The sequence below is a fragment of the Merops nubicus genome, unplaced genomic scaffold (assembly GCF_000691845.1).
Source record: "Merops nubicus isolate BGI_N331 unplaced genomic scaffold, ASM69184v1 scaffold27188, whole genome shotgun sequence".
In the NCBI taxonomy this organism is placed as follows: Eukaryota; Metazoa; Chordata; class Aves; order Coraciiformes; family Meropidae; genus Merops; species Merops nubicus.
The window spans coordinates 11,993-30,786 of record NW_008628107.1 but is presented as its reverse complement, the minus strand read 5'-3'; the positions used below and the strand labels follow the sequence as shown (position 1 = coordinate 30,786).

Below are 18,794 nucleotides of genomic sequence, written 5' to 3'. Positions count from 1 at the left end.
GTCTTAAAGCCTTTATTTTAAGAACAGCACCACCACTCTTACCCGGTCGTGTCCATCACGAACAAGGGCTAATTCCTGCTCTATTTCCCCCACGTGACTGGTTGCTTTTGCAACTTCTGCCCTCTCCAGGTCCCTTTCTGCCAGGAGCTGTTCAATGTGTTGCTGCTTCTCCTTCAGTGCCTCCTGCAGGGCTGTGGTACCAGAAATTTTTCTTGCATACCGGGAGGACGTTTCTGTCAACTTCACAAAGTAAGTTAGTTAAAAATCATTCTGCATCAAGGGAAAACAGGGGATAACTCCAGACTCCACAAACATGTGGTTAGTAAAGCAAATGCTTTCTGCCACCTACTGTACCCTCTCCTTCTACATTTAAATGACTTTGTTTTCTAGAATTTAACAATGGCCATACATGTATGGCAAGACTGCTTTGTAGCAATAGCAGGTAGCTGTAGGAGACAGAATGGCTGATGTGAAAACAAAAGGACTCAGTTGGAGGTGTGCTTAGACACACATAAAGCTTACCTCATCATGTTTCTAAGCATCTTTTTGCATTAAAAAAAGAAAGGCAGCCTTTTAGCAAGTCAAAACATTGTGCCTCCAGTTACTAAGTCATCATCTTGGGTCACCAGCAATATTGTAACGTTTCCAAATGTTCTATCAAAAGCTTTTGGAACTCCAGCTAGCATTTGGCACCTCTACTACAGCAATAAGGCATCCAGGATGAAAAGCATTTACCTTGACCTAAAAAGCCAGCCTGACAGCTAAAACCAGTGAAGAACAACAACTGGTATCTGATCAGAACATACGCTTTGATTACTTGAAATTAAATTACTTCTGAAAAAAAAAAAAAACAAACAAACCAACAAACCCTGGAAGATCAAACTTAAAGAGTATAGACAAAAAATAATCAGTCTGGAGAACTATAGCTAAAGTCAAGCCTGGGCTTTTCCTTGGCCTTGTGTGAGCTCTGCTCCACTGAATGGAAGCAGTGTCAGAGAAAATTCAGCATGGTCCTGTCTTCTAGTTCCTCAAGTTTTTGAGCTAGAAGGGAAAGTAAATAAACTGAGATTTTGTAGTAAAGGTGAGCAAGAGTTGCAAAAACGGCAAAAACTGAACAACAAAAAAATCCAATACAGCTTATAAAAAATCACTTTAACAGCCCCAAAATTTGTCTAAATATTATAAGAATGACATCTCAGTTAAAGCCTTATTTAACCCACAGCCCAATACACAAAGGCTTACTCTTCTGTTATGTTAACCTCTAGCTCTGTCTCATAGTATTGCCAAGAATAGGAGAATGTTTCTCCTGTGATCCTTTCAGAGATCAAAATGTTGAGGAACAGTTGCCATGTACAGCCTGGAATGCTGGCACTGGACAACAACCCCACAGAAAGCACCACGAGGGACATATTCTCTTGGCATCACAAAACCACACTGCCCCTTCTGTTACCATGACTGCTACACAATCTCTCCAACATGCCTACGCACAGCCTTGACTGATCCATCTCTAATCCACCATAAATGCTCTATCAAGTGACTCAAAAGGTGCAAGACAGGAAATCATATTCCACTTTGATGCTTACATTAGTTGTTTCAGATTCTCTCAGTTTCTAGAATATATCTCATTCCAGAATATATTGCTTTTTAACAATCATCGAATCAAACTTGACTTAATTCCTAATTCCAAAGAAATCCAAAAGATTTCAGAGTAACATCAACTTCCTTCAGACTCGGCAATAAATAAATTGCACCAGACAGCCCTCTTAAATCATTAAATCACCTGCTTTGACAGTTGCTTTTCTTACACAGGAAGAAAACATCAACAGCCCTGAATAACCAAGAGGACTATGTAGGAGCCCAGCAATTTCCAGATAAGTTATAATTTTCCTGGAAACTGGAGCGAGAAAAATTTGCTGTGTCAAAATTGATTTCAGGAAATCCTGTTTCTCCAGCAGCTTAACTTTTAAAGAAAAAGTGTCAGAATTTCTTTACAGTCCTTTTAACTTGGATGGTAACCTGAGAAAAGGAGTTGGAACAAAGATGGAATTTTAATTCTGGAAACAATGGATTACAGAGACTTTGGATTTTATGGCCCAAAACATGCAGAAGCCCTGGGGGGAACAACGCAGAGGTAAATAAGGAAATATATTGTAGACTTTTACAAAGTCTCTACTTTCTTGCTGCTTAGAGTATCTATTGTACAGAATAAAATGAAGAGGTCTGAGGCAGAACCTGAACCTATTGGAGCACAGATTTCAGACTAGGGGGCACTCTGAAGCTAGAAGTGCACTTCCCAAATGGATTAAGTAATAAAGTCCAACTGTTTCTGCCACATAAAAAACCCCTCACGCTTTTTGTGGTAAGGTATTAACCCTGTTGCCCTGACCAACTGTTGACCTCTGCTTGCTTGTAATCTGCTTCGGTTTGGAAGGTCTCTGGTAAGTCACCTCCCCTCTTCTGTGCCTGCTGGTCAGTGGGACAGTGTGCCAGCTAACCACTTCCAGAACAGTGGGAGGGATCTCTTCCTAATTAGATTTATTTATGTACTTTGATTTAAAAAAAGGGAAAATCTAGGGTGACTGTGGAAAAAACCTAATTATTTCTACACTTTTAATTGCCTTAAAAGACTTTTTAAAATTCAGCTTTCCCAGAAGGTTCCTGTTTTACTGCTGCAACCCAAGATTAGGACATTTATGTAACAGCAACTTCAAAAGAATCCACGGTAAGTGTATTAGGTGGAATTAGTACTGTGTTAGAATTCACCTGAGCCACTATGCTTTGCAACATTTAGCCTTTATGAATTCATAGGATTAAAACCAAATCTAAAAAAAAAGAAAAGAAAGAGGCTTCTTGTCAGCAAAGACTTGACAATTGCAGCTTCTGCATTGCTCAGCTGACTCATCTGTTGAAAAGCAAAAGAAATACTTTCACGTTTTAGACAATTTGAAGCTTCCTGCTTAATGTAACAAGCTCAAGGAAGCTTTAGTGGATACCAGATCCTCAAACACAAACCCCATATGACAGAGGTAGTGCTAGGAAAATGAACCACTGAATGGAGGTTCCAGTCAGAGAACACTGATGCCTTTTCAACTTGTTGGCACCACAAGCCCCTTTCTTATTGCAACAACTCGGTTAGGCTGAATTAACTGTATAAGCTTAAAAATTCAAATATTCAGCTCCTCCTCAGGGCTAGCCAAGATTTCCTTCCGTCATGCATGCTTTGAAAGTGAAAAAGAGAGCACAATTCAATGCATACCGTGCTCTGCCCAAGATCTGTTCTAGTCTCAATTTATGCAAGGAGACCACAGGCAAGTGCCACGTGGATGCCCGTTTGGGAATGGAAAGCATGCAGTAGCAAAAGAAGCTTACTAGTCCTGTACGGCTTGGCTTGCTGCTTACTGAAGATGCCACAGAACTGAGAGAGCTCAGGGAAGAGGCACTCGGGCTGCGTTTCAGGGCGGTGGGAGTTGCAATCACTTTCCTCACAGTTGTCTTGGCTTTTGCTGGTGTGGTTGATGGGAATCCAATCTTGGTAACTTTGTGCACGGGAGCAAACAAGCCGTATTTTGGCTGACATTGGAAATACCTTTAAAAAAAGCAAAGGAGACAGGTAAGGGTATTAAATGAACTTCTGCCTTTTCAGCTACACGGTCTGGCTTCACACAGCATTCTAGATCAATAGTCTAAAAGTATTAATGGATGGGGTAGCAGCTGGTGACAAGCTGATCTAGATCAAATTGTGATTTTTTTTTAAACACTTGATTTGGAATTGGGACTTTGAGAGGTAGAAACAGCATGATTACACCAGACTTCAGAAGTTCAACAGAGTAAGCTCTTGAGCTAGAGTTCCATTTCCTAAAAATTTCATTCAGATCCAAAGTTTAACATGCAGAGCTTTCCTCTTTGATACATTCCTCTGAGCTGCCAACAACAAATGTGGTAGAAGAGAGTTAAAAGTAAGAATCCGATTTTAATTAGATCAAGTAGTTTTATATTTTATTACATACATACCTGTACACATGATTATACAGAACATGTATCTTTGATTATATGGAAGGAAAAGGCACTTAAAATTTTAAGTTGTGATCACCTATGTTAAGGTGACACAATCCTTGTAAAACTCTCTTTAACAAGTTAAAGGATTGTTCCTTATACCAAATGAGAAATAAAGTTAAAATGTGATATAAATTAATCCTTTCTAAGTGTGACTTATTAGAGGAAGGGGATATACTGCTCCCAGTCTTTACAATGATGGAACTACTGCTATAGGAGCTCTCTGTTCCTGTGATACAGGAAGATTTTCCCTTAAGTTCAGCTATTAGATACCCAGAGAAATTTTCTCAATTGAGCATTCATTCCAATCTGAGGAACCAAGCAGATGTTCAAAAAGCAGGAAATAGTGTTTTACACTGCCAGTCTATGACTAAAACTCACATGGGAGTAGAAGAGATCAACTAATCCAATGAATGTGGGATTGATGCAGACTTTTGGAGATGTGTAGGTGTCATAAAATTCAAATCAGTGTCTAACTAACCACCACCATCAGCAGACAGTCAGGTTTACAGTTTAACGACTTCCCTTGATATAAAGTTTCCTGCGAGATATTAAAAAAACAAAACAGAATAGAGAGATGCAAAAATCTTTAAGGAGGCTGCTGTCTGATGACAGACTAACCTTGTGCCAGCAACAGCTCCATCATTCTTTCCCAGAGGTTCATCCAGTTCTACTCCACACCATTCTCCTTTAGCAAAGTCGGTTTCTCCCAAGAAACGCACGACTCCAGCTTTTGTTCCACCAACCTAAAGCAGCAAGACACACAACTGCATTCAATCCATTTCCAAATAAAAATACCAAATAGAGCATAAAAAGCTTCCAGTATAGTCATTTTCACAAAGCACAGTAATGATTTGTTCTTATTTCAGGCTGCATGTTATTTTGCCTGTGAGTTTGTTTTAATGCATTGAACAGATCTTCACAATCCAATTGTTTAGAGGAAAAAAACAAGAATAAAATCCCCACACCACTTCCATAGCATTTAGTTCTGTCCAATTTGGTGTTCAGGAAGCCTGTCATGATTGAAGGCCACAACTCTGATAGGTGACTTACATGGCTATAAGACTAAAAATATGTTTAACAAGATTCAGTATAGTCAGGGTCTTGAATGCAATAGATTTACTATAGTTTCACACAAAATTCTTGGGGAGGGGAGAATAATTTTCTTTATCTTTTCTTCACTTAAAAAAATCCCTGCAAAAAAAAACCCAAAAACACACCTATATGAAAGACTAGAAATCAGTTGTTTTCAAACTTATAATGTTAAATATTTACAGCCATTCCAATTACTTGCAATGTCTGCAAGATAACTAGCTTTTCATAAAGTCCAGGGGAGGGAAGGATTAAGTGAAGAAGCATAAGGTGTTCAGTGTGGCTGATGCTTGCCAAGAAGGGCCACAAGCCAGAACTGCAGGGTTCTTGCAGGTCACAATGACAATATGTTGTGTCCTACTTGTGTGAAAGTCTGTCCAGCCTGCATCTAGTGTTATGAAAGCAAGCAAATGTTAACACAAAACCTCTTCAAGAGGCTCACAGGAGAGGCCACTGGGGTTTTTTTTCCCCACTTTTTCCCAGCACACACATTATATGAGGAAGCCTTGGCAGAGAGCTTGGTTGTAATCTGTTAACACAAAGACTATATTTCCCTTTTATATACTTCAAAGTAAATTAGGATTTCATATAATCTGTACATTAACCACTCTGTTTCGACAGGGGAACTTCCCAGGGAAACTGGAGAACAAGCAGCTTCTTGTGCCACAAATTAAGGTGCATGCTCACAGTACACTAGATAACTCATATTGATTGACTTGGGAAGTGTTCACCCAAGAGGTTAATTGTGAGGAATCTAGGAGTGAAGGACATTCTCTTGCATGAAAGTACTAAGTGTCCACGAAGTACTGAGTTAGTGCCCAGTAGCTGCCACACACGTTGGTGCTCTAGCTTCTGGCTCATCAACTTCCCAGAGCTGACAGCTCCAGCCTTTAGCTGATAAGAAAAAAACCCTCCTAATCTACACAAACCTCAGAAAATCAGGGAAGAAGAATTAACCAAGAATTAACCCTTTTTCATATTACTAAGATGAGGAAGCTGGCAAAACAGCTTCTGCCCATATTTAAGGTGGCAGCCCTCTCTCATTGGGGGCAGCCTGAAACAGCATTTAACCTGCAGATCACCTTTGTATCTTGCTTTAAAGGGCACTGTAGCAAATTATTCCTCTTCATGGAATAAAACCACACAACGTTTACACTTATCATGACTCAGCCTAATATAGTAACCAGTAGAAGGCTTGGTATTTGGTGTTCTTGGCAGGGAACAGACAAACTTCCCCTCTCAGAAAACAAGCACAAGTAGGGACTTGGAAAAAGGGAATTGTAACCAGCCAAAACAGTCACATGGAATGCAGACCTCTGTGGCACAGCAGTGAAGAGGGAATTTATAACATTTGTTAAAAGTATTTCCTGGGAAGAACTATGCTTTAAGGTGACATGTTACTCACCCTCAGACTTTTTCTACAGGATAAATATCGTTAACCTAAGTACAAACATTAAACCAAAATGTAACTGTGTGAGAGAAAAACATGTAGCTGTGCTGTCAGTCCACACTAGGTCTTCCACATTGTCCTTCTCCTTTATTCCTCTTCTAGCAAGTTTGGTTGGTTGGATTGTTTTCTTCAAAGATAAATTTGGAAGACATCTTTAGGTAAGAAGACTGCTTAGTTCTGAGTGTACTGTTTCCCTACTCAATTTTGTACTGCTGTCTGCCTGAATAAAAAGAGTTAAATCAAAAGAGGCTGCAGAAGACCCATTAAAGAAATTAGACAGGAAGCCAGAACAATAGCCTATGATAAGAAGCATCCCTTCAAAGACAATAGTCAGGTTGCACAGAGAGATTCCTCAGCTCCTTCAACAGAACTGCAGCCAAGCCAAGGAATTTTATTGCAGATTTGTGGAATGCTGGTGGGGGGTTGTTCTGTGGTTTGTTTTTTACCAACACACACACATAAAGCCTTCCAGAGGAAGGTGAGTGGGGTAAGCCAGACAAGAGCTATCTGAAGCACAGTAGCAGAAAGGGGTAACTACATGCAAAGACTCCCAGAGACAGGAAAAACTGTTGCAATCTGTTCCCTCAAACTGTAAATAAGCCTCTAGACAAGTAATGGTGGCTCCAGGATAACAGATTACACTTGGGTGCAGCATATTTATTCCTTTTTGTTTCATACCTTGGCCTTGCTCATCTTCCACATTTAGGTAAAAAATGTATGATATTTCTTTTGAAGACATTGCATCCAAACCACAAACCAGTAGAAGGGATGGGGTAGAAAAGCTTTGGCAACGACCAGCACCCACCAGGCTGGCTACAGCAGTGGCAAGGGTGTGCCAGGGACTGCAACCCCAGGCCCAGTGGGAGAGAGCAAATGGAGGAATTCATATCCCAGGGACATATGGGGATGCACCATATGAGATCCCCAGGAGCAGTGTGACTAGTCCTGTCACCATGGCACCGGGGCTATTTTAAAACAAGATGCAAGGGAGAATGCCAAAAGATTTTGGTTTTTTTTTTCCAAACCTAATCAAGCTTCTTTGAATAACCAGCTACTACACTTCTGCTTTCTGCAAATATTGAAATGTGCATCCTCACCACCAGTAGGAATCAGGGTACATACACTGTGGTACAAAGCTTTCAGAGCATCAACATAGGTCTGTATAGGCAGTTTTGCTCAGTTTTAAGCAAAAGTCTTAAATTTTAAAGACAGGATCAGCATTGCTCTATAAAGCCTAAATCTACTTCCAATCATCCAGACACCTGCCTTAAACAATGTATTTACCTTCAGCTGTAATTAAGTACTCTGTGGGTGACAACACACCCACTTTTAAAACAATTTAGAAAAAAAATCATCACTTATTCCCAATGTAGTACAATGTAGGTGCTATTGTATAGGAAGGGCTTTTCCTATGCATAAAAATTGTTGTGCATATATAGACTTAGTGCTCTAAAGGGGAAAAAAATTAGTATGTAAATTAAACTGCATATACAATATGAAAAAAATAATTTTACTTGCTGAAATTTCATTGAAATGATAGCATTTCTTACAGAATTACAGAAAAATTACACAATTATAAGAATTACAGAAAAAAACAAACAAACAACCCAAACAAAAAAACCAGCTGCATTTGCCAGTAAATCTACTTCCCAGTAGTGCATGAAGGACTACATAAAAAGCCTGGTGTCTAAAAGAAACCAGGCAAAAAGTTTATTGAAAGGTTTCTAAAAGCTATATGGGAAAATGGGGCATCACTACCATGAAGACAGTTTTCCATGACCTTCATTCATGCTAAGGCAGGTCACTAAATAACAGAGCAGAGAAAAGAACTGCCAGGCCTTTTTTTAGTCAGTTCTGACACTCAGTATAGCCAAGCTGTAAAACATAAAGCAACAATATGCCAGAGAATCTAGGTTATGCCACGGGTCACTGTGAGGTGAGGAAATCTGCCTGGAACCCACTGGTGTTATGTCAAACACAGGGGGAAAGCGATTAAATTCTATTTATCAAATTAAAACTAAGCTTACATTAGTTTGCTGCAACATGAAGTGGCAAAACAGGTTTGTAAACCCAAAGAAGTGAAAAACTTCTTGACAGAAGGATGTTGGGATGAGCACATCCAACTTTGTGAGAACCTCTGCAGCAGCATTTCCAAAGATAAGCAGAGGTACAAAACAAACAACCCAGTGTAATCCAGAAACAGAGGTGGTCCAAAAAATGAGACTGCTATTTCAACAGTGTTCATTGGAAAATACAGATCTCTTTGAAAAGAGGATAGCCACTCTCTGAGCCTTTGTCTGTGTAACAGGATCACTCACTCAGACCAGCTGAGCAAAGCTGAAAGGCAGGTAACAACTGCTCTCTCTCCCCCCTTCTGCCTGAGCACTTCTTTAGGGTGACTCTTGAGAGGCAATGCTTGGCTAGTTTGGTGTTTGACACCTAGACTGGGCATTTTCAGAACCATGCCAATCACAGGACCCATGATATGCAACACTTGAAAATGAAATAAAACCATCCAGACACACAAGCACTGCATTTGGAAAACCTGGGATCTACTAATCAGAATCACCTTTCTCCTGCTTCTCAAAATTTAGAGGAATCGTTTCCAGCTGGCAAAAGAAATTGCATTTAATTGATTTGTTCACCCACTGGAGGCCAGAAGGACCCATCACATCATCTCCTCTGACTCTCCTGAAACAGGTCTTTACATTTCACCCAGTTACATCCATAATTAACCCTGTGGCTGTACTGAACTAAGCTGTATGTGTTCATGTTTTTAGAGCAGAGCTGATATCCATCAGAAAACATGCTTCCACTGACAGTCTATTTTCATAGTTAATCACTCCATTGTTAGAAACATATTTAAATTTGGAATAAAACAAATTTGACTGTGGCTTCTAGCCACTGACTCTCATTATGTTTTTATTTGGAAGACTATAGAGCTCTTCAGTACCTGGCATTCACCAGGCAGGAACACAGAGGTTTTAAGCAAAACACCTCAATTTTCCCCTTTGTAAATGATACAGATTGAGTTCTTCAAATCCTGTATTGCAAGATACTTTCTCTTGCTTGAGTCACTTTGCAGCTATGTTCTGAATCCCTGCCAATATTTCCATTGGGCTTTTCAAATAATTATGGACGTAGCTACAGAGAGTGTTTGAGGGCTGACCAAAAGCACAGCCAGAGTGAGTCGCTTAGAACACCACGTGTCCTCATTGCTCCTTCTGCCACATCACCCCACAAACTCCTCTTCAGTACCTTCAACTCCTGACCTTCTTCAGTTGCTCCTCTCCACCAGGCAGCTGCCCATGGCTGTTACACCCTTGCTCTTATGCTTATAAACTCTGCCACTGAATGCAAAACGCAACGAGCAGCTTGGCTGGCTGGGGATGAAATGGCTTATTGCTATTTATTCCTCTGTCTGCAGAGTTCATCAGCAATGATTTATGATTACTTCCAGAGCATGGATCAAAGCAATGAAGAGTATTAGCACTACATTAGCTCAAAGACAAACCATCTCCTGTGGTGGTACCAAGCAAGCCACTACTGCTTTTTGGGGGGTGGTGGTGTTTGCCATCCATTGCCCAGTTCTGAAATGTAAAGTCCAATGCTAATTTTGATGTTAGATAGTATGCAAAATTTTTAAAAAAATCCCACCACAAAACACTAACTACCTTTTGAGTTTTCTTCATTAAAACTATAATTTCAAAGAAGGAAGTAAAACCTGGGTTTTTAGTTGGTCAACATGTTGTTCTCTGTGTCAGTTTTTGCCTTTTTTTTTCCCTCGATATTAGACAATCCAGCTTCAGATTATCCTGTTTCCTTCTAGAAATATCTGCGTGACATCTGACGCTTGATCAAGACTAGAAGAATGCCAGAGTATCTACTGAACCTCAAACCTGCCTCCCTCGTTCAGATTTTTCAAGCCAGTAGTTCTGTGAATAGCAGGATTAAGGATGTCAGCTTTCCAGTGGCATTACGGCTGTCTGCAGATGCAGGAGTGATTCCAGCTTTTGCTGTTGATGGGGACAGTATTTAGACAAGACCTTGGTCACGCAGATTCTCTGATGTGCAAAAATCTGTGAAGGAAAATTGCAGCTTTTCCAAAATTGGTGGTTAGTCTCTACCTTCTATTAGGCTGTTTCCATGAAACTTGTAAGAACCGATCTCTGAAACCTCTAAATTTTTATCTCACGTGGTTGCAGTTGATTAGAAAGTTCCAAAGCAGAGCCAAAGTGGGCAAAAGAGCTACTGTGCAATAAGACACCCACACAGACACAATGCTACCATGCAACCTTTCACTTCCAGAAGAAAATGGTTTAACTATTAAAAAAAGATGAGTGAATGACTTGAGCCTTAGCAGCACAACTCATTGAGTCACAAAGGAAGCAATACACAAACCTAAGAGCAACTCTGCACTACAAAAGCCACGTGGGAATTTGCCACCACAAATAAAGCCAGGACTAAAATAAGTAAATAAAGAAACTGTTCTTTCGCCCATCCTGTGCTAGAAATGAGCAAGGACAACATGTTCTTGGACATCAAGGCAGAGGGAGGGGGAGGGAGGCAGGGAGTCCACATGCACCAAAAAAAAAGTCTGCTAGGAACAAACCATTAACAAAGCATGTGGAGAAGTCCCCTATTGCTGCCATTACATCCCAGTAACTCACCTGCAATCCTGACTTAAATAAGGAGTTGCCAAGACAAAATGACTCACAGTTAGACACAACTCACACCTGGTGCAATACATTTAACAGCTTATTTATCTGTGAGCAGAGAGGTAACAATATGTCCTGAAAAATGCTTAAAAGTAACACTAGAAGAAAGCTGTGGTTTGCACAGAGAAAATCACCAAGATAATAAATTACAGACAAAGCCTTATACAAATTACAAACACCTTATAGTCAACTCAGCTTATGGATAAAGCAAAATCATAAGTGAGCAGTTAAACACTGTGGTGCACTGGCACTTAGAACAACCAAGGCTCAGGAGGGGACAGCCCCAGGAGAGGCCACAACAATCACATCTTCCCAACTTGCAAAGTTTTCTTCCTTTTCTATCCTCATATGCATTCTGGCAAGGTATTTTTTGCATTGCTTTAAGTGTAACAATGCCAATCAATATTTGTTTTTCTAGCTGTTAAATACCAAGCATTACAGATTTTTAAACAGACTAAACTCACAAGTGCATTTTCTATTCAGAATGTTACAGAAAGGAGAAAATGGCAAACTTAAAAATACCACATGATCAATGCAAGATGATCTCTAAAGGCAGAAAATTCTCTCTACATGTGAAGTTTCTCTCCCCATTTGTTGCTTTTAAGAGCCCTGGAATGTAATCAGTTGACAGACTTACGTCATGTTTATTTGAAGATAGGTTACATGGGTGGATACAAATCTGACAATAATCTCCTATCAGTCTTTACATATTACATCACTGGAGAACTTAGTGAAAAACAACAAAGTAAGAAATAACTTACAGGGTGCCACTTAAAGCAGGCAATGAAAAGAAATTGGATGTTACTCATGCATAGAGAACTTTGCCAAAAGGCCACATCAGCACATGTCTGTAAATCTAGTTTGTAACCTTTTGTGAACATATGGACAGAGGCCCAAGTTACAGCTTTACAGCTCAGATCCAGAAGCATCAGATTTGGCAGATGATGATGAGGCTGTAACTGGTTAAATGAATGAAAGCACTTTAATCCCTTGAGAAGGCTAAGGCCCTTTAGGTTGATAAGATTTTGATTTATTTATTTATTTAAAATACAGCATCTGGTCCCTCCAGGAAAAAGCTTAAGATGCTCTTAAAGCTGCTTCAAATTTTGGTAGGTGCAAAGGTTGTCACACAAAGCAGGGTTCCCCTTTTTAGCTCAGCAAGTTGGGGTTAGTTCAGGGGGGTTGTTTGTTTATTTTGGTTTGTTTTTGGGTTTTTTTTTTCCAAACCAACTATGCACTGGGCTCTTAAGAAATCAGAATGTTTGCAATACCAGGGCAAACAGGTCCTCTGGCTGCAACTCAAACAGGAAACAGAAACTGGCTTAGCCTGAAAGTAATTTGCTTTCTGAATTAGTTTTCAGTTATTCTTTTCCCATCTAGTTCAGTACCTGGCAAGGACACTTCTAGCAGCACAAGAAGGGATCACTTTTTGCACTGGAATTCTTATTTAATACAAGGATAAAAATGCTGAAACTGTAGCTTAATTTTCAGCAGGCAAATCAGCTGCAGTTGCATCAAAGATCTTGCACTCTGTCATTAACCCAGTGAAGGCTGGACGAGTACCACAGAGGAAGATTTCCACATCAACATTTCCTACTTCACAGCAAGCCCCAAATGTGAAACCAGGCTGCCCAGAGTTAATGCCCTCTCTCTAACAACTAAATCATATCCAGGCTCCAGAATGTACTGCAGATGTTAAGGATGGCAATGGTGGGTAGTATAGAGCTCTTTCAATTACTCTTTGCATTAATTACTTCTTCTTTGGTTTAGCTATGTTATTTTTTTTCCAGTAGATGTTACACATCAGTGCAACAAATGAAAAGCTGAATAAGGAGTCACATACCAGAAACCACAATTCTTCTAAAATATGTAATTTCTCTCTGCATATTTTCAACATTTCTATGTATTAAGATGAAGTATTTCCAAACACTTGCAAGTGAAAGGAAAATTACTGCTCAGCTTCAAGTCAGCCAGGCACTGAAGAACACACTTGCTGCATGTGGCTCAGATATTGTTTTAACATCATCTTTGAGAAGGAGCAAACTACAGGAATGCAAATGACCTCTCCTTCTGCACTGGAACATCCATTTTGGGGTTTACTACTTCAGCTCCAATGTATTAATGCATTCACTTAGTTTGATTTGCTTTGAATCCCTGAGAACCTCCAGAAAGAGAACTTGTAAGAAAACAGGACAATGTGAAGTTCTCTACAATTTATTATATTTCCTTTATGTACATTGATGTCCACCACCAGCTATTTTTCTGATGTTTACAACTCAATTTAACAGCCTGGAACATGTCTTCTTCAAATTGAGGGCAAAGAAGAAATTGTAGCTGACTGTTGCAGCAAATGTTTGTATTTTTCTGCAGGCATCCACAACACAACCCAGCTGACACATCACACACCTTGAAGGACGATCTGTTTTGATGCTAAAGAAGCTTTTTTTTTTCCTTTACATACAAGGTCTTTTGGAAAAACATGGGTTTTGACTCCTGAAAAAACGAGCCTGCTTGCTTTTGAACCTTCTCATCTCCACTCTATTGTATTGTTCAGCACAACCTCACAGGAGACCCCCAAAGCAAGCCTACTTTTGAGAATATATAGGTGGTGGAAATTATTTTCTTTGATAAGCATCTGAATGAGGGTCTCAAATACTTTATATGTAACCACTATTCTTCCCAAAGTTATCTGAGCTAAGGAAAGATCCTGTATGGCACCTGTTGTCATATCCAAATAAAGCAGGAATACTTACATTGGAAACTTCCTTTATTACTAAATCTCTGTATTTTTTTTTTTAAACTTCTCTCATGGATGTCTGGTTGGAGTCTATGTATGGGACCATGTAGTGTTAGGCAATTCTAACTTTCATGGCACAAAAGAGCAGTGAAACAATTAGAGATCAAACAAATAAGAAAATAAGCTTAAGATATATTTTTTTTTGTCCACACAAACCAAACCAGACCACATGCTACAGCTTTCTTCATCTCTTCAAGACTTCTTTATCAGCCTTTAATCAAACTACATCAGGGCAACACCACTGGCTATGAACATTCCATGCAGCAGTTTGCTGTGACAGAATGCAGAAGCAGCTGTGAAGAGTTCACAGCTTCTTTTCATGTGAGGCAGAGTACTAACATCTCAGTAAGACCTGAAAAACCTTTCAACAAAGCTTAGCTGTGGTCAGTCTGTGAAGCCTGAAATGCTTTGAACCCAACATTTTGGGTTCAACAAAGTGTGTCAAAGGTACATTTGGGGGATGCACAGAAATAAGGTGAGCTCAGATGTGAATTGGTAAATGGCATTTAAACAATTGTCAGAATGGCCTCTTGCTTCTTGATAACCCAGACGGGGCAGAAAAAAAGCTGTATGGTTTTGCCTTTTTTGTTGAAGGTATCCCCCAACACCAGCCAGTTGCCCGAAAAGCAAACAAACAAAACATTGAACAGATCAATTCAAAATAACACCTGTTAAGTCAATTTTTAAATCAAAGTCAGAGGAAAAAATTGAACAGATTGAAATACTCCAGTGTAACACTCCACACCCTAAGATCACACACGGAGATCAACGAAGTTGAGCCACATCTGAAGTCCATTCTGGAATGTAATTTTAGCTGAGGAGCTATGTCTTACCCATCTATGAATTTGCCCTTAAGGACATACTTTTCCAGTTAAGTATTTTAATGAGACTGCCAAATGAGCTTTTGTCTATCATGAACTCATTGTTCTGCTGAACTGCAGTTCTGCACTGCTGGAGGCTCACCGTTTTCAAGCTGCAATTCTCAGCAGCTGTTTTCCCCTTGCACCCATAATCATCACAGCACTGCCTCTACTAAGAGCCTTCACAAAATATTTGATAGCAGTTAGCCCAAGCTGCAAGAACAGATGAGTGTGGGCAGCATTTAGTCACTGGAGTTCTGCAATGACATGTCCAGACTGGAGCATGTCTCAGGGCTATGATGCTACATTGCTGCTTAGAAGGGAATTTTTGTGCTGAGGTGGGACTTGAAAATTCCCTCCAGCTTCTCACTCTCTTGTGTCATGTACTGCTGAAGAGATACTGCTGTCAGTATAAATAAAATACAAACCACAGGGAGTAATCCAGTTGCACTTGTATTACTGATGGAGGTAGAATGACTAAGGGAGCTACAGTAAGTGACAGGCAGGTCTTTCACAACAACCAGGGCTAGCTGTAGGCTCTGAAGACACTTTCCAGCAATTAGTAACAGTTCAATTCTACAGTCCACAGCACGGGACAGGAGTTCAGCAGCAGAGAAAAGAAAATATTAATAGATGAGTGGAGTACTCAGCTCAGTTCACTATTATTTGCTAATAACCTGGCAATTTAAGATATATACATTCGAAGTATTATTAGACTTGACATTAGCCAAGTCTGGGATCTACTACAAAGAAGCAGCATGGGACCCAAAACAACAGGAGACAAAAATCCTGTCCATTTAACAGTTATATTCCTGTGTGTACACTGTCTTACAATGGCATATAAATTACACATCACTGACATGCTGTGCTAGGAACTACCCCAAAACCTCAAACAATTTGATGCTTCAGCAAAAGAGCTGGGGCAAATAAAAATAGGGAGAAGTAGAAAATATGAAGTTTAATCTGTTCCACTTAAACAGAATTTGGGACCTTGTTACTACCAAGCTGTGGCTGGGTATACAACTTCTGTCATTTGCCCTAACAAGACACAGGGAAGTTAGAGTGATGCCTTCACAGGCATAAGCTTTCCCATACAAAGAGGACATCCCAGAAGACCTCACAAAGATCCTTGATAAAGGAGTAAACAAATGGTTAAAAAGAAAAAGACATTGAGTGGAAGCAGACTGAGCTCTAGCCTCTGACAGAAATAGCTAGGGATAAAGGGTAAATCTTTGTTTCCACTGCCACTCCAAGAAAACACATCCCAGCCCAACTCTAGCTGCCAGCCAGACCCTGCCCTCATTTCACCTTTGTCTCCTTCACACTTTTTTCACCTCGGTCCTATGTTTTAAGCTCTCTTTACACAGAAAGAGCAGTCAAATTTTTCCTTAAAAGTACATTTAAAAAAACTATAAAAACATCAATCAATTTTTACTGCAAAATCATTATCTCGTAGAGCAGTGCAGGACAAACAGTAAAATCCATGAGACTTCTTTCTATACAAGGTTCTTTTGGTAACCCCAGGAATGCTTTCTATGCCAGAGCATTCATTCCTGTCTTTATTTTTACCTAATGGAGATGTAAAAAATCACACTGTAAATAAAAGAAGATGATATGAAAATAACAGTAAGACAATTCTTGAACTTAATGACACGTGCAAGTAACTCAAACCTACAGACAAGTCAGATCTCTCTTACAGTGATTTGGTGGACACAGAAATATGATTTTGGTGTATTTGTTATATATGAAGTCTACACACATAGCCTTTAAATAAAGAATGCCACAAACATGGCATCACCATTTTTCTAGTGCCTTTTCAAGCAAAGGCTGGTGTTTCAAGGTGAAGTTTCCCACTTTAACAGGTGTATGCCAAATCAGTCATCAAAAATGACCCATACTGTATCATGTTGATCTAAATATCAAAGGTACACACCATAATTATTTTTTTTAAATGGTTAAACTAACAAAACTTAACTATGTTTTAAAACAGTGAAATGATACATCGGCAGAAACATTTATGGGTTTGAATTCAGGAAGGGCAGCCAAGTAACATGGCACATCACCAAAGAACACGTCATTCCTGGGTGATCAGTGGCATTATGTGACTGCTTCTGTTGCTGCCTATCACCACTCAGGGGAATGATCAATTATTGAACTCTTGGCTTTCTGAAGACACAGCCCTGAACAGTGCAAAAGAGCCACGAGGAAATCTCACAAGCTCATTTTTTATTTAGCATGACTGTAGTTCTTGGAGCTATGGAAAGACAAGCTACAAACATGCTGTTGAAGATTGAATGTTTTTTTTTAAACACTGGCAAAATGTACTACATCAGAACCCACCAAATTAACCATTTTCTATTGGTAATGCAAGGATCTTCCTACAAAATGCCAAACTGCATATGAAGAGCTTGCCTATAGAAGACAGCCAATGAAAACAATGCTAAAGCACAAATTTACATTACCATGACCAAGGAAGCAGTGGAAAAGTTTTGAATATTAGAATAGAAACCATCAATGTATCAACAGCAGCCAGAGAGGCTGCAGGGGAATCTTACCAGAACTCGATCTCCAATTTTGAGCTCCCTTTCTCCTTTCTTCAGTGATCCAGCTTCAGAGAGATTTGATATGGATTCACTGGCAGTTTTTGAAAGATTGCTTATCTGAGAGGGGGTTGAATGTTCCTTAGCAGCAAGTGAAGATTTTTGTGGAATTCCTGAAGGCGGAAGCGCAGCGGCGGATGAAGACACCACACTAGCAGCTGATGTGGAAGTTGGTGATGTAGCTCTAGAAGCATGAGCTGCCTGAGTACCATTGGCTTCATCTTCTGTCAACACTTTTCTTGTCAATTTTGATGGTCTTGTAAATATTCCCCTCAAAGGTTCACACTGGAAATAACGAACTCCAGCCACCGAGCCATCGTTCTTCCCAATGGGTTCATCCAGAACAATCCCTGCCCACTGTCCTGGAGCAAACTGTGTTTCACCAAGGAACTGGATAAAGCCAGGTTTATTTCCATTGACCCAGACACGTTCCCCAACTCTGAAATCATCCACAAACTCTTCATGTGCATCTGCAGCAGCTGTGCTTGGGATCTTCTCACTGGAGGCTGCTTTTTCCACTGGAGCTGGAATCAAGCACAGTAAGAAGGCAACAGGAATCACATACAGTAATATTGCAAGGAGCATCATTACTTAGTTTCAGTGTAGGATTTGGAAAAGCATGGTTTCTAAAAGGAAGAGCACCATTCCAAATTTTTTACTTAAGAAAACACTGTAATCTGTGGAATACAATAATTCAAATTCTAAGGACAGAGACATTGAACACATTTAATGTCGGATTTGGTAAAAACCTGGTGAAGATTACAAGTATCACCTCAAAAACTACCCAACCATTTTTATCATGACAAGGTTTTCTCAAGGAAAACTTCTTGGTCACATCCAATTAGTAACTTCAGATTTTCTGCATATTGTACACATAATTTTTCAGATCAGAAATTCAACCAAAAATACCTTGGTGTAAATAGTAATGATACTGTATACTCACATCTTTCAAGGTACTTTGTGTTATGAGTAAGGGAAAAGTTAAGATATTGATGTGTTCCTTACCAGCCACCACTGCTGCAGCAGGTGTTTTCAGCAGTGTACTCCCATGCTTGATGGTCTTTGAGGGAGCCTTAAGTCCACTTGGTTTTAACATACTCATCTTCTTTAATACCAGTGTTAATTCTCTTCACCTGTAGCAACTATCTTTTTCCAAACATGGATAAAATATAATATTCTAGTTTCTCCAACTCTGGAACAAACCTGTATACAAAAATATTAGAC

The 18,794-nt window shown here is 39.7% G+C and overlaps 1 protein-coding gene across 1 annotated transcript; it reads right to left on the bottom strand.

Annotated features, from left to right (window-relative positions):
- Positions 1 to 42: 42 nt before the first annotated feature.
- Positions 43 to 18,094, bottom strand: LOC103778960 (CAP-Gly domain-containing linker protein 1-like; the record flags this gene model as incomplete). The annotated part of the gene is made up of 4 exons (XM_008946578.1): positions 43 to 240; positions 3,370 to 3,586; positions 4,675 to 4,799; positions 17,526 to 18,094. Coding segments are annotated over 4 exons (1,109 nt in total), but the record flags the coding sequence as incomplete, so codon positions are not given.
- Positions 18,095 to 18,794: the final 700 nt, after the last annotated feature.